At 41.9% G+C, this 23,704-nt stretch overlaps 1 protein-coding gene across 1 annotated transcript in view; it reads left to right on the forward strand.

The window, feature by feature from the left end:
• The window catches only part of KCNH8 (potassium voltage-gated channel subfamily H member 8), a 360,755-nt gene extending 346,660 nt beyond the window's left edge, over positions 1 to 14,095 (forward strand). The window contains exon 16 of the mRNA XM_030550923.1: positions 12,865 to 14,095. Within this exon, the coding sequence (XP_030406783.1) occupies positions 12,865 to 13,572 (708 nt within the window). The 3' untranslated portion in view covers positions 13,573 to 14,095. The remainder of the gene's footprint in view (positions 1 to 12,864) is intronic.
• Positions 14,096 to 23,704: the final 9,609 nt, after the last annotated feature.

The following is a 23,704-nucleotide window of genomic DNA, read 5'->3' on the forward strand; positions in this document are numbered from 1 at the left end:
ATGTTTGGGAATTTCACAAAGTTTTGAATTTGCAAAATTTGGAAGAGGTTCCCAAATCACCTTACCTGTAATTTAAATACATTGTTTCTAATACCTTCTAAGAGTAATTTGAATAAACAAAGAAACGTATTTTATCTAGCCTGTGCTATGTATTAGAGTTAATCTAGTCTTAATGGTTCTTCTATCACAAGTAAGCAGCCTCTGTATGGGAGGGGGTGTGTGAGTGTGTGTATACACACACACACATACATACACACAAACACAACTCTGTGTGTGTGTGTGTGTGTATGTATGTGTGTATATATATATATATATATATACACACATATACACACACACACACACACAGTTGTTTGTTTTTTGTTTCTTTCCAATGAGTAGCTCTTTTTCCCTTCCCACGCTGCTTTTGTTTGTCTTTCTGTTTCACTCTGCCTACTCTTATCACACACCCCTCTATGCTTTCTTTTACAATCTCCTTTGAGCAAAATGCAAACCTAGTAATGTTTAAATTCATATAAAAAATTAACCCGTATTATCTGAGTAAATTCAAAATTAGGTAGGAAGCTTTTGCCCATCCCTGCTCAAGCCATTAGTTCTGTGGAATGCAGGAATTATATAACATTTTGCTTTTTCAGATTATAACTTCATTTTAAAGAAAGTAGTTCCTTATATCTGCCTGACTTCCACCTATTCTGAATGTTCCACTAATACTGATATAAGTTATCCCTTGGTTATAGGGCAAAATGAAAAGCATTAGAAAAATTATTCCCAGCAGGTATGAGATACTGTGTCTTCACAATGGTCTTTTTAAAAATTCATGCCCAATATGTGTTCAGTAAGTAAAGTACTTCAGATCATATGATGGAGGCATCAGTAGCAACTCCACAGTTAAAGTTGTGCTGAGATTTGCACTTAAAGCAAGACTCTTTTACAATGAAATGGCTGATTTTAGTTTCCCATTTACAGCTGAATTTTCTGTAATATCTTTTTTTCTGAAAAATGTTATAAATTTGGTAAAGGAAACATTTAAGAATGAGCCTTTTTTTGAAATTTGGCCATAAGCCTTGCCTTTTTCTCTTCTCTTCTCACTCTGACTAACCAACCACTATCACCACACATAGTAAATTTCTCTCTCACCCCACCCCTCCAATCTCACTTCTCAAATTTTCAGGCTTAAACTTCATATCCAGCTCAGCTGAAATCAGTTTAGGACCAGCAAAAGGGGCTTTATACACCCTTATCTCCACCCCTAAGCCCCGTTTTGGGACTGGTTGGATGCAATTATGATGGAGATCTACATTAAAGCAGCTTCAGGAAAATGACTAGATATACCACAACTGGGAGTGTGAAGAGGGGCCTAGAAGCAGTTGAACTCTAAATCTGCCTTAGAAGTCCTTAGAGCCTCCTCAATAAACAGACTGGAGAATCCCATGGCTTGAGACAAGGCTGGCGTGACCATCACTGATCAGAGCTTTCTAGAAAGCTTGATGCAGAGAGCTCATACATATCCCAGAGTGAGCAAATGTACTGACAATACTGGAAGGAGAAATATCACTTACTAGCATATTTGTGATGCTTTTGAAACTTTACCAAAGCAGAAGTTAGGAAAGTAGTATTGACTCATTCCTTAACATTGAGGAGCACAGATATTTTTCATATCTGAGGCTATAAATAAGTATTGTATGATTATCATCAAGCAGCAATTGAAAATATAGTACTATGTCAAAAACCTTTCAAGCAGAAACCTAGTGGAATAAACAAACATTTTTTCTACAGTGGCTTTGTGCCTGTCGTTGCTTTTCCAGTGTAGTTCTATAAATCTTTTAGCATTGTGATACATTTAAACAATAGTAGAAAAGATGATATTTTTTCTAACATAAAATTAGTTTTCCCTGTTAACAGTGTGCAAAACAAACCAACAAAAAAAACCCAACTTTTTTGGTGCTGATCCTCTTCTCACACTGCTGTGAAAAGGGAGTGAGTCCCTTAAAGTCAATGGGGTTACAGAGTGGGGAGAGAATTGTATTTAAACAAGGAATCCTTTATGCCTAATCTAGTTTCTAATTCTATATTAATTATTAAAATACAGATTAAATAAGCCTCCCAAATGGTCTGAAGTAAATAGGATGGAATTCAATAAGGACAAATGCAAAGTCCTTCATTTAGGAAGGGACACATACAATCAGTTGCACACATACAAAATGGGAAATGACTGCCTAGGAAGGAGTACTGCAGAAAGGGATCTGGGTATTATAGTGGACCATAAACTAAATAGTAGTCAACAGTGTAACACTGCTGCAAAAAAAGCGAACATCATTTTGGGATGTATTAGCAGGAGTATTGTAAGTAAGTAATTCTTCTGCTCTACTCTGCACTGATTAGGCCTCAACTGGAGTGTTGTGTCCAGTTCTGGGAGCCACATTTCAGGAGAGATGTAGACAAATTGGTGAAAGTCCAGAGAAGAGCAACAAAAATGATTAAAGGTCTAGAAAACATAACCTATGAGGGAAGATTGAAAAAAAAATGGGTTTGTTTAGTCTGGAAAAGAGAAGGCTTAGAGGGAACATAACCTTTTTACATACTTGAAAACTGTTGTTACAAGGAGGAGAGAAGAAAAATTGTTCTCCTTAACCTCTAAGGATAGGACAAGAAGCAATGGGCTTAAATTGCAGCAAGTGAGGTTTAGGTTGGATATTAGGAAAAACTTCCTAACTGTCAGGGTGGTTAAACACTGGAACAAATTGTGTAGGGAGGTTGTGGAATCTCCATCATTGGAGATTTTTAAGAGCAGCTTAGACAAACACCTGTCAGGGATGGTCTAGATAGTACTTGGTCCTGCCATGAGTGCAGGGAGCTGGACTTGATGACCTTTTGAGGTTCCTTCCAGTCCTATGATTCTAAGATGTTATTGCTCATAGCAATACCCTGTGCCATGATCCTGTCAGAATTCACCATTTCAGCACATCAATAGGAGACCTTTTAAAGCAGTGTTTCTCAAACTGGGGTTGCTGCTTGTGTGGGGAAAGCCCTTGGCAGGCTGGGCCGGTGTGTGTGCCTGCTGCGTCCACAGATCCAGCCGATCGCGGCTCCCACTGGCTGTGGTTTGCTGCTCCAGGCCAATGGGGGCTGCTGGAAGCGGCAGCCAGTAAGTCCCTCAGCCCACGCCGCTTCTAGCTCCCATTGGCCTGGAGCAGCAAACTGTGGCCAGTGGGAGCTGTGATTGGCAGGACCTGCGGATGGGACAGGGAAACAAACTGGCCCTGCCCAGCCCGCCAGGGGCTTTCCCTACACAAGTGGCAACCCCAGTCTGAAAAACACTTTTTAAGGTGTTGCAGCAAAGTGTTCCAGGTGATTCAGAAAGTCAAGGAATTCTTTCCTTTTAGTCACCGCTGAGCTAATGACATCATAATGTCAAGGGACAATCTATGGCTACAGGTGCCCTCTTTTGGAAGAGATGTAAAACCAACGATCTGAACATATGGTAATTACAAAGTGACATAGGATCTGTCAGAGAAGGGATGTTAACACCACTGTAGCCAAATTCCAGCTTAGTTCATTATATTCTGCCTCTCCAGTTCATTTTAATTAGATATAAAATTCTTCTTCACTTCCTGTCCTATTGTGCAGTGCTCTTACATCTTTGTTTATTACTGGAGATGACTGAATTTGAATGATAACTTGGTTACAAATATATGTATTTCATCCATTTTGATTTTACTATGGATGAAAGGCGCAAATCAATACATTGAGTGTGACCTGGCATTAACTTAATTTTATATATATATCTATCTATCTACACACACAAATTAATGTAATACAAACATTTTATATGTAGAAAAATAAATTTAAGTTAATGCAAGGTCATTCTCATCACTATCAAAGAGCTACTCAGCAGTAGAAAGGTAGAATTAAGAGAAACCTAGAAAACTGGGGGAGTAAGAGACAGTGATGTGGGAGGAATGGTCTAAAAGCTGGTTAGAGGAAAAGCTTTTTAGTAGAGAAAGATTACAGATATCCAGAAAGTAGCCAAAAAAGACAAATTAGTTTGGATAGAGAACATAAGAGAATATTTTAAGGTGGCACAATTTAGATTGAGTTAAGCAGGCAATGTTCTGAGACGTATATATTCACTACCAGTAGATCCTTGCTATAATGCCCTTCACAATAGTGAATGTTGGGCTATAGCAAGTGTAGTCCCTGGATTCCACCACCAGCCCTGCCTGCTGTGGTTGCGGGTTGAGAGTTCCTCCAGTCCCAGGACTACAAGAGTTTGGGGAACCTGACAGTTCCTCCAGCCTGGGGTCATGGCAGGAGGCTGACAGGTTCTCTGGCCCCAGGGCCACCACTGGGGCAGAGACGCTCACCGCTCATTGAGCTGGTTTTATTATGTCGATGGGAGAGCTCTCTTCTGTCAGCATAACATGGCTCCATGAGTATTGGTACAGATGTGCCACTGTGACCTTTAGTGCATACATGACCTAAGGCAGGGTTACAACTCCCTCCTGCTTGAATGGGCCATCACTGAGACGTATGATTTCATGATGACTTTTACTCCAAGTCCATAAAGCATCTGTTCACCATAAATACATTATTCTTTAAATGAGACAGAGTCCTGTATTCACCCATGAAGGCTTGTGCTCCAATACGTCTGTTAGTCTATAAGGTGCCACAGGACTCTTTGTTGCTTTTTCACAGATCCAGACTAACACAGCTACCCCTCTGATACTATTCCTTAAATGTTACCCATACATATCTCAGAATGATTATGAATCTTGACAAGTTATGTGCTTTCTTTTGAACCCATGACAGAGTTCCAAAAAGAACTAGATAAATTCATGGAGGGTAGGTCCATCAATGGCTATGAGCCAGAATGGGCAGGAATGGTATCCCTAGCGTCTGTTTGCCAGAAGCTGGGAATGAGCGACAGGGGATCACTTGATGATTACCTCTTCTGTTCATTCCCTCTGGGGCACCTGGCACTGGCCACTGTCGGAAGACATGATCCTGGGCTAGATAGACCTTTGGCCTAACCCAGTAGGGCCATTATTATGTTCTTATGTACCTTCCATGTTAAATATCCTGTAAGACATGTGTCTGGTGTTGTGAGTTTGTCAGGCCAGCACATCCCGCAGCCCCCATTGGCCAGGGCCTGCAAACCGTGACCAGTGGGATTTGCGATCGGCCAAACCTGCAGACACTGCAGGTAAACAAATCGCCCGGCCCACCAGCAGATTTCCACGACGGGTGGTGTGCCAAAGGTCACCAATCCCTGATTTAACACATCAAGTATATGTGTTGTTATTAAATGCAAAAAAGCTACATTAATGCAATACTAAGTTTGCATAATTAGTCACAAAGTCAAGAAAAACAAAACATTAAAGTTCATAAAGCAGTAACTTTGTGCATAATGGGACAGATTATCAGCTGCTGTAACATCAGCATAAATCTATTTGAAGTCTCAGAATCTCTCCCTGTGTTATGCTGTACATTTTACAACATAAATATCTTTTAACCAGCATAACCAGGGCCGGCTCCAGGCACCAGCTTATCAAGCAGGTGCTTGGGGCGGCAACTCCAGAGCGGGGCAGCACTTTCAGATATTCGGCGGAGGGTCCCTCACTCCCACTCGGAGCGAAGGACCTCCTGCTGAATTGCCGCAGATTGCGATCATGGCTTTTTGGGGGGGGGGGGGGCGGGGCGCTGCTTGGGGCAGCAAAACCCCTGGAACCGGCCCTGAGCATAACAACACTAGAAATAATACTGTTTATTTGCAGGTCAGTCAAGTTCATAAGAATCTTGATGTTTATTAAATAACAAACCTGTGACTGGAAAAGAACTAAAACTTTAATAAAACAAACTGGAGAGGTCTCTGGTGAACTGCTGCACGCAGCCATGCAGTGTTCCCAACCCCCCGCCTCCAGGGCACATCTCCAAATTCCTATGTTCATTATACTGTCCTTTATGAGGGAGTCTTTCTAAATGATAATCTTTTACAAACATACCTCTACAAAGTTAACATTTTTGGAACCTTAAATGCTACATTTAAGTGATGTGACCACTTTTAGAAAACTTAAATCATAAAACCCTCAGTTACTTTAATTCTTTTTTTTGCATTTAGTTCCCTTGGTTTTTTAACATAAAAGGAAAAACAGGTACTTGTGCTTAATAATATTAGAGAGAGAGAGAGAGAGAGAGAGAGAGAGAGAGAGTGTGTGTGTACACACCTCACTTAAGAAAATGAAGTGTCTCTACCCTTGCTGCTATTGGTCTGGAGATGCTTTTCTACCATTTTACATTTTGATAGGGATAGAGTACCATCACAAAGGCAATTGTTCTTTAACCATAGATTAGTATTTGCAGGATATTAGAGAATGCAACAAAAGTAGCAAATACCCTAAAATCTCAGCCTCTTTCCATGCTGATTTCCTTGTGAAGCCAGGCAGGGGAGATGTGGCAAAACCTGGACACGAGGGCCTGAATGCAACAGAAGAAATGGTGTTCTTTTGCATCATGGAAGAGGATTCCTGGACCTCATGCAGAAAGTCTCCTCAGGAGTTCACGGGGGGGGGGAAGCCACAGGAGTCAGTCTGCGATTATAACTGGATCCAGTTGGGCCAGTTGCTCTGCACACAATTTTCTCTCTTTTGAAAAGGAGGAAATACAGGAGAACAGCAGCAAGGTGACCTTCTTCCACTATGAAATTTGGTGCAGAGAGAACCCAGTGCTATTCAGACCTGAGTGGAAAGAAGTCTGAGGGAGACAATTGGGCTAAGTGTGAGTTTGGCACTGAAGGGAGGGAGGGCCACTCAATGGTGAGTGCAGTACAGATAGCTATAAGGATAATATGGTGGAAATGGCTCTGAACTGGATGGATTAGCACTGGTGGAGACCAGAGTGGAATAGAGAGACATATTCCCCTCAGCTAGGAATCACCTTCCTGTAAATTAGAGGAAGTTGATCGTTCCTCATGCATCCATGAGTTGTAGGATATAGTTGTGAGACAGGCTATAGTGACTGGTGATTCATTCATTAAAACTATCAATAGCTGGGTATGTGGTCACCATTTGGCAAGTTACCTATCAAGTGTGAATGAGGTAGATCTCATGAGCCATCTAGCCAAACTTTTAGTTAAGTTGGGGTGGAGTTCATAGTCACGGGACGTGCTGGTAACTGGCATAGCAAAGTGTAGGAAAGAGGTCCTAGAAGCTAAACTTAGAATAAAGGGGAGGGGAGCATAGGTACAGGACATCTCTAGTAGCTTCCTCTGATGTGATTAGGCTCCATATGCAGAGCCAACTAGAGGGGGAACCTCAGGCTCTCAACTGTAGACGACATGGTGGTTGTGTAAAGAGAAGGGCATTAAATTTATTAGAAAAGCTTTGAGTGAGCAGGGTGCAGATGAAGGTGAGCTGAAAGAGATAGATGGGCTCAACCTTAACCAAAGAAGAACAAGATGGCTGCATGGAGATTTCAAGTTTATTGACTTATTTCATCTAGGCACTGACAGAAAACTGCCAGATGATGAGGAGCACTCAGGTCACATACAGACACTGGCTAGAGATATCGGTGATGCAAAGGTAACTCTGTATTTGGTAGTAAAAGTCAGGATAGAAATTACAGCTGAGCTTGAGGAGGGACAGACTGAGATCTCAGAGATACATTCTAGGAAAGTACCTGCAATTACTTTACCAAAACATAATCCTGATGGTTTTTAATTAACATAGTGCTCATGAAAGGGCCAGACAGGCAGATAGCCACTGAACAGGCATAGCAGAGGCAGGATCAATGACAAGATCTGCCATGTGGCAGATCTGCTATGCTGATCTGCCACTATGCTTTATTCTAACTTGGAGTGGCCACCAGTTCAGTTTACACATCCATTCAACCATTGCTCTATTGGTTGAAACAACCAAAAGAGGAGACAATTAACACTATGCAAGGTTTTGCTTTTTGTGATGGACACACATTGACCATAAAAGGAAAAGAACTGAAATGAGATGACTGTTTCATGGGCTACTCCATAGAACTGTGTGGTGAAAGTCTTCTATGAAAGGGAATTATCTTAAGTATTTGAAATATGGATTAGTTCTGACTCAGAACAAAAAGCAAACATTTCAAAATTTTTCAAAAGGGAAATCCCCAGGGTCCCTGACTCAGATAGTCTGCCTGCCTAGCTGCCCTGGAGCCTTGGGCCCTGGAAACCCCAGTCTTGAAGCCAGTCCACTTAGTAGACTACCCTGGGATCACAGACCCTAGAAGCCAAGGCTTGTGAGCTGACAAATTGAGGCAAATTTCAAAAGATTCTGTCAGAACCCAGCCTGGTTTCCAGAGAAGTCAGATGCTGCACCTCTGGAACAGTGTCAGCCAACTCCTCTGCTTTGTCAAATGCTAAGCTAACTTCTTCATTTTCTTTGGTGTTCAGAAGGGAGGGATGGAAGACAGATGCTAGGGTGAGATATACATTTCACAAGGGTGGTAAAATACTGAAAGGAAATCAGAATTATACCAGAGCACTTGATCAAGAAACTAACAAGATTCAAGGGCAAGACAGGAATGTATCCCAGATCCCTCAAAGAAGTACTAATAAAGACAGGGAGTTTAAAGTTTTACATTTCTCTGCTAAAAATTCTTCTCTCTCTCTCTAAGGACTTCCTTGATGGGTCTGGGATACATTCCTGTCTTGCCCTTGAGTCTTGTCTCATTTTGCAATTGTGTGTGCGTGCGTGCGCAAGGGTATCTTATGAGCTAGAAAAGCTAATTTGGTTATTAACATTTAAAAGTGGTAGTAATAATCGACAGATGGCATTTATATAGAGCTGTTCACCAAAAAGTGCATTAAAATTTTCCATAACAAATCAAGGCATCGTTACCCCAAAAATCAAACCTAAGGCACCCCATTTTCCTTGCTTTAGCTAATGGTGACAGATCAGCACTACTGATGCTGGACAGCACCTAGTGCTGAACAGCATTTTCAATACAAAGAGGATTTTCCAGCTTCTTTGTATCGGCATCTAACTGTATGTACACATCAGCAATCTAGTACTGGCTGTAATAAATACCTTTCTAGCCAATTGAAGTTGCAGGAGCGATCTGGATAATTACACTCTGCCGCATCCAAACCTGAGGTTGGCCATGACACCAGAAAGTGTCATGGAATCTATAATAACCACTAATGGCCAAAGCCTCATCTATTACATCTCATCTGAAAGATAGGAGAGACTGTTATGTTGGCAGATACTAATGCCATGCGAGAGCCTTGCTGCAGAATTGTCTCAAACAGAAAGTTGCCACTCACTAACTCTCACCATTTCTGCTGCACTCTTGGGTTCCTCTTGGTGATTCCCCACATCAGAAAACATTGCAGAATTCTGCAGTAACTATTCCAAATTTTGCATCTTATAGTAGCTTTACATCACTCGGGTGGTTTGTGGCTGTAGATGCTCTATTTTTATAAAGGTCTCCCACCCAAACTGATCAGGCCCAGCCTTCTGTAGTTTGTGGAATCCAATAATTTTAGCAGCCCAATATTACATGCCAACAGGGAAGATGCAGAAAATGACAGAGCTACTGTGTAAACTTGATGTCAGCAGTGAGCAAATTACAAATTCCTAATTTAACAATGGAGGTCTCTGCTCTGATTTTACCAACGAGAGGTTATGCCTAACGAAATTTGTTGCAGAAGCTCTGAAACTACTTATGCTACTGAGACCTATTTAGAAGCACATACAAGGCTAATCTATCAATGAATGTTGCTGTATAGGGAACAAGCTACTTATCAAAAACTGTAGAAAGGAAGCGGCTCATATATCAAAGATACTTGTGTTCTGGAACAGCTCGTTCTGCTAGGTCAGACCTGTCACAAGGATTAATATTAGGACTGATTTTTTTCCCCCCTTTATTTCAATGAACTGGAAGGAGGGACATGCTAGGGAATAATAAAATAAAAAATGCTGTTGGAAGGGGAAGAAGAAAAGTTGACACCAATATGAAGAAGAAATATAATTCTAGATGTTGTCTTACAGCCTCTGAAGTTCAAACAACCTATGTTCACATAAGGGAAAATTAAACTCCTTACCTGCAGCTGTGAACAAAGCCCTAGTAATGGGGCTGTGAGCTGGGAACTCAGCAGGGTATAAGGAGGAAAATTCACCCCTGAGCAGGGAAGAGAGTGAGTAGGTGCTGACCCTGCCTCCCCCTCAATGGCTGCTACCACTATCCACAAGTTGAAGTAGAGGACCCATGGCCCCCTACCCCACCACTTCCCCGCATTCCCTGCCAGACCCACATATTTGGAAGCAGTTTGTGTACCAGCTCATGGTTGCAAAAGAAGAGCAGGAGCCACTGAATAGCTGTTTTGTTCCAGATCTACAGAAAACCCAGACACCTCTTTGGAGTTCTGCCTCACAAAGGGGCTTTTCATGGGTGCTCTTTTCACAGGTGAATTTGATTTATTAACCTAGTTCTACCACATTTCCTGTGGGCTTTCGTCCCTCACATTATCTCTGAAATTCAAGCAGATCTGTTTTATACCCAAGCAGCCTATCGACTGTATGTTGAACCTTGTTATATGTTGATGTAAAGCTGTCAGAGAAGCCATTTGCAGTGCAGGCCAAGTTTTTAAATTGGTTGTACAAAACTCAATTAGGCTACATATCCTTGAGTTTTAGCTACTAGTACCTTATTAATTAACTACATATATATACATAAATATATGTACACACACACAATTAGATCATTCATTTAACAAATCTGACAGCTGTCAGACTAGACTCTCCTTTACTTCTGACCAGTTCCTATTTCCTATCAAGCAGAATCATAAAAGCAAAGAGCCTCCCTTTTTAAAAGGGAAATGTGATCACTACAAAAAATATAAAATGCAGAGGAAGAAATGAACCTAAATATGCTTTGTACTTTCCTTCCAAATTTCCTATGCGCCTACCTGTTGTAGCTGTAGAAAAAGTACAGTGGATGATCCTACTGCCAAAGCCAGCCTGAAGTGCCCTCTTCAATGGATTTCCTGTAACCATCTTCACAATGGTGAAGATTGGTTATAAGAAAGTTAGGTTACATAAGTCACCTAACTAATTCACGTTCTCTTTATTTTGGGGCAAAGCAAGTACTGCTAGATTATCCTTTTCTATTTTTGACAGGTGGGCGTATCCTTCTGAAAAGAAATGTGCAGTCATGTCTTGCTTTCAACAGATTACTTCCACGAACATCACTTTGATGAACTGTGTGTTTACTTCCACAGTAATGACAATAATCTGATATAAAATAGATTGATTAACCGACACTGGTGGCAAAGCCAAGTTCATGTTTTCCTCCTCAGCATGTTAATTTCCCTTCATTGTTAAAAATAAAGACGTAGCTTTAACTCCATAAAAATCTTTCCCTTAAAAAAAATACTAATAAAACATGAATTGGTCCTTTCTTTGCTTGCCTTAAACTTTTAATTTTCCTAATGAATGTCTTTACCTCCAAACATCACCACATTTGCCAAAAGAAGCTTATTAACCTGTAGGCCTGATTCTGCTCACAATGGGAGTTTTGGAGGGATGTGCCCTATTTTTCTATTAGATGTTCTCAAGTAATATTAATTTGTTATTATCAACAACTTCAATAACATGCATTACCTCTTAATGAATGGAAAAGAAACGTTAAATTGAAAACATGATTAACAGTTGGTGATGCCCTAGAATAATCTCTCTCATCAAATGCCATCTCTGGCAAAGGCCCTCTGCATCAACATTTCCCAAACAAAAGCTGTGACTACAGCTGTGCAAATATTTCCAATGAAACATGCAGCTACATTAAACCACAGTTTGGATTCCAATTTGTAACTCAGACTTAACTTCAGTAAATAATTTATTAAATATCCTGAACCTTTATCTCAAATTTGCTTATAGTCTATAGCAAACCTAGGCCTGTTATATATAGCAAGCCTTTATGGAGCATTCTTAGAAACAGGCCTCATTTTTTTTAAAAAGTGACTAGGTTTTCAGTGCCTCTATTTTTTGGGTACAAATTTGAGCTACCTTGAAGAAGAGATCTGATTTTCAGAGAGTCAGGCACTCCGCACTTTCTAAAGCTCAAGGAACCTTTAAGACATCTGAAATTGGGGACTAAATAACTGACACTTAAAATCATTAGTCACTGCTTAGAATTTAGATCATGGATTTCTTTACAGTTAAAATGAAAAAAGTAACACCATTTATTGCATAGATCTTTGTATACATTTTCAAAAGGATTCATCTTGGCAGCCTTCATCAGTATTAATATTTCCATATCATTCATGTCTATCTTTCAGAGTTTTTCTCTTCCTTTTTTTTAAAATGTAACCAGGAATGTTTTAATCTTTGTTGTTAGAAGGATATTGCTGCCACAGGAGATCATTCCCCACCCCCTCTGGTTTGAACCTGCAGCCATTTTTATGTGTGGAACTTGTTTAAAAGCAATTGGAGTTTTCAGTGTGAACGGATTCCAGAATCTGCTTTTATGGGGTTTGTCTCTTTTAAGCTAGATCTATTTTTCACCTGATCTCACTGTTACATTTGCTTTTTTTGTTTCAGTATTAGTGAAGGAAGTAAGCAACACATATAATAAAATGCATGTGTATAACTAATGTAAGGAGATGCAAACTTAAATGGAAGGACTGTTTCTGATACATCACTTCTCTGATTAGTTAAATGATATTTCTTTCTAAGCAAAGATACTGTATGAGACTAGGCTGATACCTTTATAAAAGAGTGCCTTTCATCAAGCAAGAAAAGGAAATTCATGTATTTCAGATGTGTTTATATAGTATCTACACATACTATTTACTGTATTTCAAGTAACTGGTGCTTTTTTGCCTTGCCTCGGCAGGTTGCTACTTTAACTCAAGAGGTCTCACAATTAAGAAAGGACATGAAGAATGTGATGCATCTTCTGGAAAACTTACTAACATCACAGAAGCCTCCAGGGTTCTGTGCAGTGCATGGCACATCTGTGAGTCCTACATTGGAAAGCTTACAGACTAGAATGACTTGGACTACACATCAACCGTGTATGCATATGCACGCTGGGAATATTACTTGCACCAAAGCACAACTTTGCCATGGTAATATGACTCCTGACATTTGGCACAAGGATCCATCTTCTGTAGGGAGCAGTTCCCAAAGAACTGAATCCCATGTTCAAAATTCTATGGACAGTGAATTTTATTATACTTCAGGCCTTGAATATTCACCTTCCTGCTATCAGGTAAATCAGAAGGACAATTTGCAGTTTTTAAGATGCACCTCTCAATATTCGGATACTACCTTGACTCCTCTTCAGTCTATTTCTGCAACTCTTTCTTCCTCAGCATCCTCCTCCTCAGAGACTTCACTGCACCTTGTGCTCCCCAGCAGATCCGAGGAAAGTAGCTTTAGCCCAGGAGCAGTCAATTCACTAAGCTTTGAGAACTTGCCACGATCTTGGGACCTTGAAGGAACAACAGGAGCAGTTTCTGTACAAACCTCTGAAGATTTCCCACTAGATGTTGTGACAAGCACAATGGATATTAAAGATAACCAAGCCATAAATGTATAATGATAGACCAATAAGTGGTATTCAAAGCACGTTCCACAGCTGCCAGTTTAAAACTTAACCAGTACTGCATGATGCTTTGTATTGCCTTTTCTCTGGTCATCATGGAGACTTGCTAACATGAAAAATCAGATTTTTTGAAAGCAAGTGGATATGATAAGATATAACCCGTTCATACAGTAGGAAACAATTTCTAGATTCTAGAAGCATGTTGAAAAGCATTTTGTATACACAGATATAACTTATGGTCTGTTTGGCAGACTTTTGTGATAGTCCAAAAGACCCTGAGGGTCAGAGCAGCTGGAAGTCTAGGACAAAAGAACTGTCATAGAAGGTTTTTGTTGCTTGAAGCAAAGGCTTTTCCTGAGTGCCTGATTGTTGTTCTCAAACAATATCTGTGGCACTGTTTGCTTCAGGTGATCATGGCTCCTGCTGGTTTGTCAGTTCTGTGAAGGCAATGGGGCAATTATCGCTGCATGTCATCTCCTAGACAATCAACCAAATAGAATTGGTAGAGAATGGTTAGTAGTCGCATGGTATTTGTCATGTAAATGAAACCTCTTTATTTATCAAAAATACTATTTTTATATACTTGGTATGAAATCTGTACCTGGAACTATTTAAAATATTTATAAGAAGAATAAGGATTTCTTTTCATTTTGTAAAAGCTTGCCGTTTTAACAAGAAATGCACTATCATCATGTAGTAGATCAAACTATTTATTGTTAAGCCTATGTAGTTTAAAAGTGGATCCCCTTTTATCTGCATGCTGTTTGCAATGAATGTATCCATGCTGGAGGAATACAAATAAAAGGTAATATGTTATTTAGAAAAATAAAAACCTGGAATGTCAAGTCAGACATTAGTATTTTAACCTGTGAACTGTGCTATGCTAATGATATTCAGTGCCCTAGTTTTGTCTTATAGCATTGTATTATCGCTTCTATTGTTAAAACTGGTTCAGTGCTTCAATATAATCCCTATTTTCAGGGGGCTAATACCAACAAAATTCAATGAGAACTGAAAATTGGCAGATAGAATTGTAAAGTAAGAGCAATATTTTTAAACAAATTTTAAAAAATATTTAGGCTATTTTAATCAGCAAGAAAAGAAGAAATAAATAATAATCTTGAACTATTATATTTATCTATTGGTTTGTACTTGTATACCTAAAAGTAGCTTTGATCTTTAGAAAAAATTAAATTTGGCAAGTGATTTTGTCCATAAATTGTTTAATTGCTTTTGGTATTTTCAAACAATATTTTTTTAATGCTCAATATATTAACACTTTGAATAGTGACTGTGCATTCATAGCAACTACTTTTCATGGAGATTTTTATATGAAATTTTAGGATGAATATTATATATCATAAGTACATGTTCATAGCAAATCTACATAATTATACATTCTTTATAACCTTAGATTATTTTTAAATAAGGAAAAAATACTGTGAAATTATGTTTAAATAATAATGCATCAAATCCAGCAATCCTTATCAGGATGAAACTCCTACTGACTTCACGTTTAATCACAATTTTGATTTCACTGGGAGTTTTATTTGAGGAAGAGTCGCAGGCCTGAGTCCAGTGTTAAGGTTTTGATACTCTAGGGAGCACAAATTCACCCTGAAACTCTGTGTTTAACTCACATCACTCCACATTATTAATCTCGCTGGTGTAAATTCAAAACAAGGTGTCAGCATTTAATTTTGAACAGCTTGACTTTTGTCAGTGTCAGACCTTTAACATCATTTCTAAGTAGTTTTTCTATTGAAATATTATGTTAATTTGAAATTAAATACAGAAGCAAGTATGAAATGAGCTACATATAGAAGAGATTAGAGCAAGAGAGAGAATAAGGTAATTGGTAGAATATATAACAATGTATATCTACAGCATTTTAATAGGACCAGATTATCCCATCCTTTGACAGTGCCCACAGAAAGGTAACTTACTTTAAAAATTCTTTAAGGCTTTTATGCAGAGGAAGGAAAGGGGAGAGATTTTAAGACCACAGTCCCACACTAGACTATAGTAGCATGGGCCAGTGCTATTTAGATCAGCTTGAACATAAGTAGAAATTTGCTACTACTTTAACCCCACCTCCCTGCCTCCAGCCAGCCATACATTTGATTTGTAGCAGAGTCCTTAGCATACACTGTTCACATAGAGCAGCTATCACTGACTTAGGAGCTCACAGCATAGCTACCCCACATCTTAATTCTTCACTCCTTTGCTCCCCTTCATGCTGCATAAGGAGAATGGAGCACTAGACCCACTGTTCAAAATAGGCACATTTCATTTCTACAGTAGTTTGTCCAGTATTTGGAAAGTTCAGTTTATCCTGTACCCCAGTCACTGATTCACAGCATAGGAACTGCAAAGGCAGTGTATCTATCAACATCACCTGAGTCCAGTTACAGATTCAAGATAGCCTTGCCTCTTTCATTTTATAAGTACGTATACATGATGTAGAATGCAATGTTGAGGAGTTCTGCATAATTAGAGTTTCACTACTGTGCATTGGACTCCAGCAAGATAAGGGAATGCAAGTGCAACAACGAAAAGCAAATGAAACTCAGCAGATCTGTCACAAGCTACTCTTTGTTTATGCATATGTAAAATGTGTCGCAAATGAAGCTGACAAACATTAGTTCCATCAGTGGTTCTCAAACCAGTGCCGGTGTTAGACTTACTAGGGTTCAGAGCTGAAGCCTGAGCCCCTCCGCCAGGCTGAAGCTGAAGCCCAAGCTGTGGGTGGTGGGTCTTGAGCTTGGATTTGGACTTCAGCCCCACCACTTGGAGCATCCTCGCTCAGGCTACTGCCTCACTGCCTGGGGCTGAAGCTCTCAGGCTACAGCTACAACCCTGCATGGATGGTGGGAGTTATGTAGGCATTTTTGTTGTCCGAAGCGGGTCGCGGTCCACTAGTTCCATTATCCTGATGATGATACCAAAGAACTTGCTTTAGCATGTCCTAAACTGCAAAGAGCAGTGTTGAACTGGTGGGTATAGTGCCCCCAGGGAAAGGCTAGAGTATGGACCATTTGGGGCATGATAAGGAACCAGAAATAATTCCAGTGTGAGGCTAACTTAGGGAAAGAGGAAGCTGGCTGAAATAGAAAAGTGTGATGAGAAGGGTGTTTCAAGTGTAATGTCACTTATACAGTGATTGAAATTTGTATTATTAAAAAAAGCAAGCAAAGACTTGCACACCAAACAGGGTTTATTCTGGAAATGTTTGGAATTGAGACATTGTCCCACCAAAGCCAAAACAAAATAGGAATTAAAATGTGAAAATATTGGACATGGCCAAATAGGATGGGACAGACTTTTTGGAATGGAGCAGGAGTTCCAGCTGCCAGGTGCTGTTACCACAACTGGAGTAGTTCCGTGGGCAGGGTCACCCTAGGCATTTATTACTATTAAACACCCTTCTAAAGCACCTGTCACTGTAATAGCCAAATGCTCTCCTAATCTATGGTTGCCAACCCTTCAGGATTGGCCTGGAGTCTCCAGGAATTAAAGATTATCTCATGTGATGAAATCTCCAGGAATACAGCCAATGAAAATTGGCAACCTTATCCTAATCAGGTGCTCGAGATGGATTTCAGTGCTAGTGTTCCTAAATTGTCTCTTCCAACTTCAGCAGTTTATTGTAACTTCTTTTTGCACTAAACTTTACAAAAATAAAATAATTCAAATCTATTTTGTCTTATGTTTGTTCTTTATTCTCTTCCCCCCACTTCATTTTTGTTTTCTTACACTTTTTATGCTTGTTGTTTTCATCTCTTTTAGTGACTTCACCACATTCTTATTTTTTTATATAGTACAATAATTCTTCCCTCACTGCTATTCAGTTTCCTGTGTTCTGCCCTTCAATCACTCTCATCTTCCCCAACAAAATTCCCCTTTTCCCCATCTCACACATCCCCTCATACTCTTTCATCATCTTCCTCACTCACTTAAGTCAGACATATCTTCCCCTTTTCCCCAACTCCGTTAAACAATTCTCTCTGTAACAGTAACCACTGAAGAAAGTGGATACGGATCCTAGTCATGTGATAGGATTATAAATTTTGACTTGTCATATCACAAGGTCCAGAGATAAACCACAGGTCTCTTAAAGCAGCCCTTTTACAGGTCACCTGTGCATTATATTGGGTTCTTGCCCCATTTCTTCACCATTGCAGTCTATCTTTAAGCTTTAGTATGCATTTTTAAAGAGATGCACTTATGTTGTTTCACTAGTAAACATATTAATTAAGCGAACACAGTTTTCACTAGCCCTGCAAATACCCATTGTTATTTGCAAAGCCCAAGTCCATTCCTTGCAATACCCTTGTTTTGGCCTGGTTAACTGCCACAAATAATTTGGCCTCCAAGTAGTCCATTAGCTAACTGTGCGCAAGATTTAGTTTTGTTAGGCATGTCTGTAACATACTAGTCAATTGTCTCAGTTGTTTCTTGTTTTTAAAAAAAAAAAGTGCCTTTCCTGAGTGACATTCTTGGCTGGATCAATGTATTGACATTTTAAATGTCTTTGTCTAGCAGTTTGGCCTGTGAATATTTTTAGGGGAATGTGCTGTAGAGTTTCAGTCCTCTAGCCCTACCACGTAGCAATGTGCAGGATTCACCTTCTGCAGGTTCTCTTCAATACCATTTGCTTCCAAAACCAAATACATGCAGTTGGCTCACCTATCTCCTTCTACGTTAAGGAGTTCAGGTGATGGCATTTGCTCCATTTTTGCCAAAGATTTTAATTTTTTGTCTGCCACAATCTCTTAAAAATATATAGTAAACGACCAGTGTTTTCTTTCTTTCTGCCTTGCGGAGAGAACCTCACATAGTAGAGGTCACCGACTGCAGCAGCTATAGTCACACTCAATTTTCCCTCTCAAACAAAAATATCAACTCTGCCTTCTCAAACACAGTCCCCCAACACAGGAAATGATCTACCCCAAACAAATCAAAGAATCCCTCCTAATTAATCTCCCCCTAAAAACAAAAGATCACTCCCAAATTAAGCGAACAATCTGCAGACAAACAAACAAAAAAATCAGTCTAATCCCACCAAAGCAAAAATCAATTTAAAAAAAATCCTGAAACAAAGATCATTCTCCCCTGCCCTCAACTACTTTGACATTCTCTGTACTTTGTTGAAGGCGTCCCTTCACAGAGGTGTGGTTAACAAAGAGCTGTACCAGGACCAGATGTTTCAGGTTGCTCCCCCATCCGGGGGGGGGCATGTTTTGGGCTGAACAAAATGTTTTATTCAACCCAAAACAAACTGTTTAATTTAGTTTAAGCTTAATGCTTTTTAAATACAATTGAAGCAGATTTGCAAACACAGTCATTTTGAATTAAAAAAGGAATCAAAACATTTGGTTTTGAAAATGTCAGAACACTATGTTTTGGTTGTTTTGGAATGTGTGTATTTGTTTTTCCAACTGAAACAATTTGGTAAATCCCGGAAGTTTTGCGTCACCTGAATCTGCATTTTTCAGCAAAAGAAAGTTTAGTCCAAAACAATTTCACTCATCTCTAATGCTGATGGCTGCCCAAGTCCTTCAGCTCAGATGAGTCCTCTGTCTCACTACAATTGCCTCACAGGAAGCAATGACAGCACCACTCTATAATGCAACCACCAATGAAAGAGGGCAGCAGCTTTCTGCTTCAAAAGACACAGAGATAGCTACAAGGGAGCTCCAAGCAGTTTCAAGGGCGTAGGGTTGCTAGCTTTGCATGGATGTAGGATGGAGGTTTCCTCACATGACATAATGTTTAATTAAAAATTAATCTTTAATTCCTGGAGACTGCAGAACAATCCTAGAAAGTTGGCAACCCTCGGCACAGGCCATTCATAAACTGCGTAAGAGGATTTTATTTTGGTAACTTTAACCTGTGCTTAGGTTGGGCAGGGATCATCCAGGAGACTTCCCTTACAGGCCAGTCTGATTATTTAAAATGGAAGACTGGTTTCAATCAGAAGTAACGCCATTTAGGACAATGGAATTAAACTGCTGTCAGAGGAGAATCAGGCCTTTATGTGTTTAAAGGCGTTTTGCTGTTTAAGATTTAGAGCCTAATCTTACTCCAGGAGGCTCTAGATCTGAGGGTGTACACACCAGCCTGCCACTTAGATGGGCCGGCCTCACACACCAGATCCTAACGTTTGTGAATTCTACATCAGAGAGTCACAGGAGTTACTCAAGATGGGTGGAAATCTTAGCATAGCAGCGTGGGTTAACAAAGGAAAAAAGGAGCAAATAAATTAGTTCTTTGGTACAGCTAGAGGGTACAAGTTGCCCTTTGAAATGGCCAATTGCTAATATTAAAAGTAAATTAGCTGTGGCCAAATGTGCTGAATGTTCTTCGTTACTAGACTGTTAGGAACATTTAGAGAGAAACAAGTTTCCATTTACGTTTCTTTTTAGTTCTTTTCTTGTCATCTGTTAAACTTTCTGATGCTACTTGGATCTGATTGTGCCTAGATCCAGTAGTGACAACCCTATCCATGCAAAGATCGCAAGTCAGGCCCCCAGAAGTGCTGAGACTGGCTTAAAAATCAGCAATTTTTTTTTTAAAACCAATAGCTTCTTTTGATTTGTGTTTTGGTTTTTGAGCATTTAGGTGTCGTGTTTCTAAGCTTTTCTCCTCAACCACAAAGACTCTAAAAGGTGAGCATCTCATATAAACACAGCTTCAGGAGGTCGGACTTTAAGACAAGACGCCCAATCTTATGAGACTCACAGGGGAATGCTAAGATGTTACCAGTTAATGTGGGGTGTTTTAAGCAAGGCAGGGACTGCCAGAAGATTTCCCAAGAGAGGAGCATAGAATGACCAGAGGTCCCGATTTTATAGGGACAGTCCCGATATTTTGGGCTTTTTCTTATATAAGCTCCTATTATCCCTCACCTCGTCCCGATTTTTCACACTTGTTATATGGTTACCCTAGCATAGAGGGAACACACTGGAAAAGACAGTTACTCACCTTTGTAACTGTTGTTCTTTGATATGAGCAACACATCTCGATTCCAGTTAGGTGTGCGCGCGCCGCGTGCACGTTCGTCAGAGAAACTTTTACCATAGTAACCCTGGCTGGTCGGCTGAGCGCCCCCTGGAGTGGCGCCGCCATGGCGCCCAATATATACCCCAGCCGACCCGGCCACCCTTCAGTTCCTTCTTGCCGGCTACTCCGACAGTGGGGAAGGAGGGTGGGTTTGGAATGGATATGAGCAACACATCTCGAACAACAACAGTTACAAAGGTGAGTAACCGTCTTTTCTTCTTCGAGTGCTTACTCATATCCATTCCAGTTAGGTGATTCCCAAGCCTTACCTAGGCGGTGGGGTCGGAGTGAGATGTGGCGGTGTTTAGGACTGCTACACTGAAAGCCGCATCCTCTCTTGATTGCTGGACTAATGCATAGTGAGCGGTGAATGTGTGGACCGATGACCAGGTCGCTGCACGGCATATCTCCTGGATAGGCACGTGCGCCAGGAAGGCTGCCGACAACACCTGAGCTCTCGTGGAATGTGCCGTGAGGTGGCCAAGCAGGACACGAGTTAGGTTGTAACATGCGCGAATGCATGCAGTCACCCATGAGGAAATCCTCTGAGAGGAGATCGGTAGACCCCTCATCTGTTCTGCGACCGCCACAAAGAGCTGAGGAGACTTTCTGAACGGCTTTGTTCGCTCGATGTAGAAAGCGAGTGCTCTGCGTACATCTAAGGAGTGTAGCTGCTGCTCCCTCCGAGAGGAGTGGGGCTTCGGGAAGAAGACCGGGAGGAAGATGTCCTGGTTGGTATAGAAGGCAGACACAACCTTAGGGAGGAACGCTGGATGGGGTCGCAGATGTACCTTGTCTTTATGGAAAACAGTATAAGGCGGGTCCACTGTGAGAGTTCTCAGCTTGGAGACCCGTCTGGCCGATGTAATGGCCACCAGGAAGGCAGTCTTCCATGACAAGTACAGGAGCGAGCAGGTTGCCAGTGGCTCAAATGGTGGAAGCGTGAGCCTGTTTAGGACCAAATTAAGATCCCAGGTAGGAGCAGGGCGGCGTACGGGGGGTAGAGGCGCTCCAGACCTTTAACGAATCTAGCGACTAAGGGGTGGGAGAATACGGAGCGGCCACCTTCCCCTGGTCAGAAGGCAGATATAGCCGCTAAGTGTACCTTTAAGGAGGACGTCGCTAGACCCTGCTGCTTAAGGTACCAGAGGTAGTCTAGGACGGTGGGAATCGGAGCCTCCGAGGGGGTTACGCCCTGAGTAGTACACCAGCCAGAGAAGCGCTTCCACTTGGCCGTGTACGTTGAGCGGGTGGAAGGCTTCCTGCTGCTAAGGAGGATATGCTGAATTGGTGCGGAGCAGCTCAACTCCGCCGCGTTCAGCCATGCAGGAGCCACGCCGTGAGGTGGAGGGCTCGTAGGTCCGGGTGACGGAGCCTGCCATGATCCTGTGTGATCAGGTCCGGGTGGAGAGGAAGGGAGATTAGAGGGTCCACAGACAGATCCAGCAAAGCAGTGAACCAATGCTGTCTGGGCCACGCAGGTGCGATCAGGATTAGACGCTCTTTGCCCCGGGGTAGTTTCAACAGGACTTTGTGCACCAGAGGAAACGGAGGGAAGGCATACAACAAGTGGTGGGTCCATGGCAGGAGGAATGCGTCCGTGATCGACCCGGGAGAGAGACCCTGAAAGGAGCAAAACTCCTGGCACTTCCTGTTGGACTTGGTCGCGAATAGGTCTATGCGGGGAAATCCCCACTTCTGGAAGAGGGAATGGATGACATCCGGTCTGATCGACCATTCGTGGCATAGGAAGGATCGACTGAGTCTGTCCGCCAGTGCGTTCCTGACCCCTGGGATGAAGGATGCCACCAGATCTATTGACTGGGCTATGCAGAAGTCCCAGAGTCGAATGGCTTCCTGACATAGGGGAGACGAGCGAGTTCCCCCCTGTTTGTTGATGTAGTACATGGCCGTTGTGTTGTCCGTGAATACGGAAACACAACGGCCGCGCAGGTGTTGTTGGAACGCCTGGCAGGCGAAGCGGACTGCCCTCAACTCACGGACATTTATGTGGAGTGACAGCTCTTGGGATGACCAGAGGTCCTGGGTACGTAGGTGCCCTAGGTGGGCCCCCCAACCCAGGGATGATGCATCAGTTGTCAGAGTCATCGACGGTGGCTGTGGGTGAAACAGCATCCCTGCGCATACTAGGGATGGGATCAGCCACCAGTCGACGGAGCGGAGGGGGCCTGAGGGGACTGTCACCAATAGGTCTAGGTGGTCCCTGCCCGGGCGGAATACCGAGTGAAGCCACGTTTGGAAGGGTCTCATTCGGAGCTTGGCATACTTTGTCACATAAGTACATGCGGCCATATGCCCCAGTAGTGAGAGACAGGTGGGAGCTGAGGTGATTGTGGAAGCCTGCAAGCTCCGTATGATTGAGACGATAGGCCAGGGCTTACTTACCTCAGCCCCGTTTCCAGACAGAGTGGAGTCCAGGGTCGCGCCTATGAAGTCCAACCTCTGTGTGGGGACCAGGGTGGATTTCTCGGCAGTTAGAAGCAGGCCTAATTGAGAGAAGAAGTCTGTAACCACCTCGACATGCTGCCGCACCTGCGACTGGGAGGACCCCTTTAGGAGCCAGTCGTCAAGGTACGGAAACACGTGGATTTTCCGCTGATAGAGGTGGACGGCCACGACGGCCATGCATTTGGTAAACGCCCTCGGGGCCGTGGAGAGGCCGAAGGGTAGGACTGCGAATTGGAAGTGCTGGTGTCTGACCGTGAAGCGAAGGTACTTCCTGTGTGGTGGAAAGATGGCAATATGGAAGTACGCATCCTTCATGTCGAGGGCGGCATACCAGGATCCAGGGATGGGATAATGGTTCCCAGGGAGATCATGCGGAACTTCAATTTGAGCATCCATTTGTTGAGGCCCCGCAGGTCTAGGATGGGCCTGAGACCTCCCTTGGACTTGGGAATCAGGAAATATCAGGAGTAGAACCCCCTTCCTCTCTCGTCTAGAGGTACCTCCTCTATAGCTCCTGCTGCGAGGAGAGATCGGATCTCCTGTAGGAGGGTTTGCTCGTGAGAGGGGTCCCTGAAGAGGGACTGGGAAGGGG

The sequence above is a fragment of the Gopherus evgoodei genome, chromosome 2 (genome assembly GCF_007399415.2).
Source record: "Gopherus evgoodei ecotype Sinaloan lineage chromosome 2, rGopEvg1_v1.p, whole genome shotgun sequence".
In the NCBI taxonomy this organism is placed as follows: domain Eukaryota; kingdom Metazoa; phylum Chordata; order Testudines; family Testudinidae; genus Gopherus; species Gopherus evgoodei.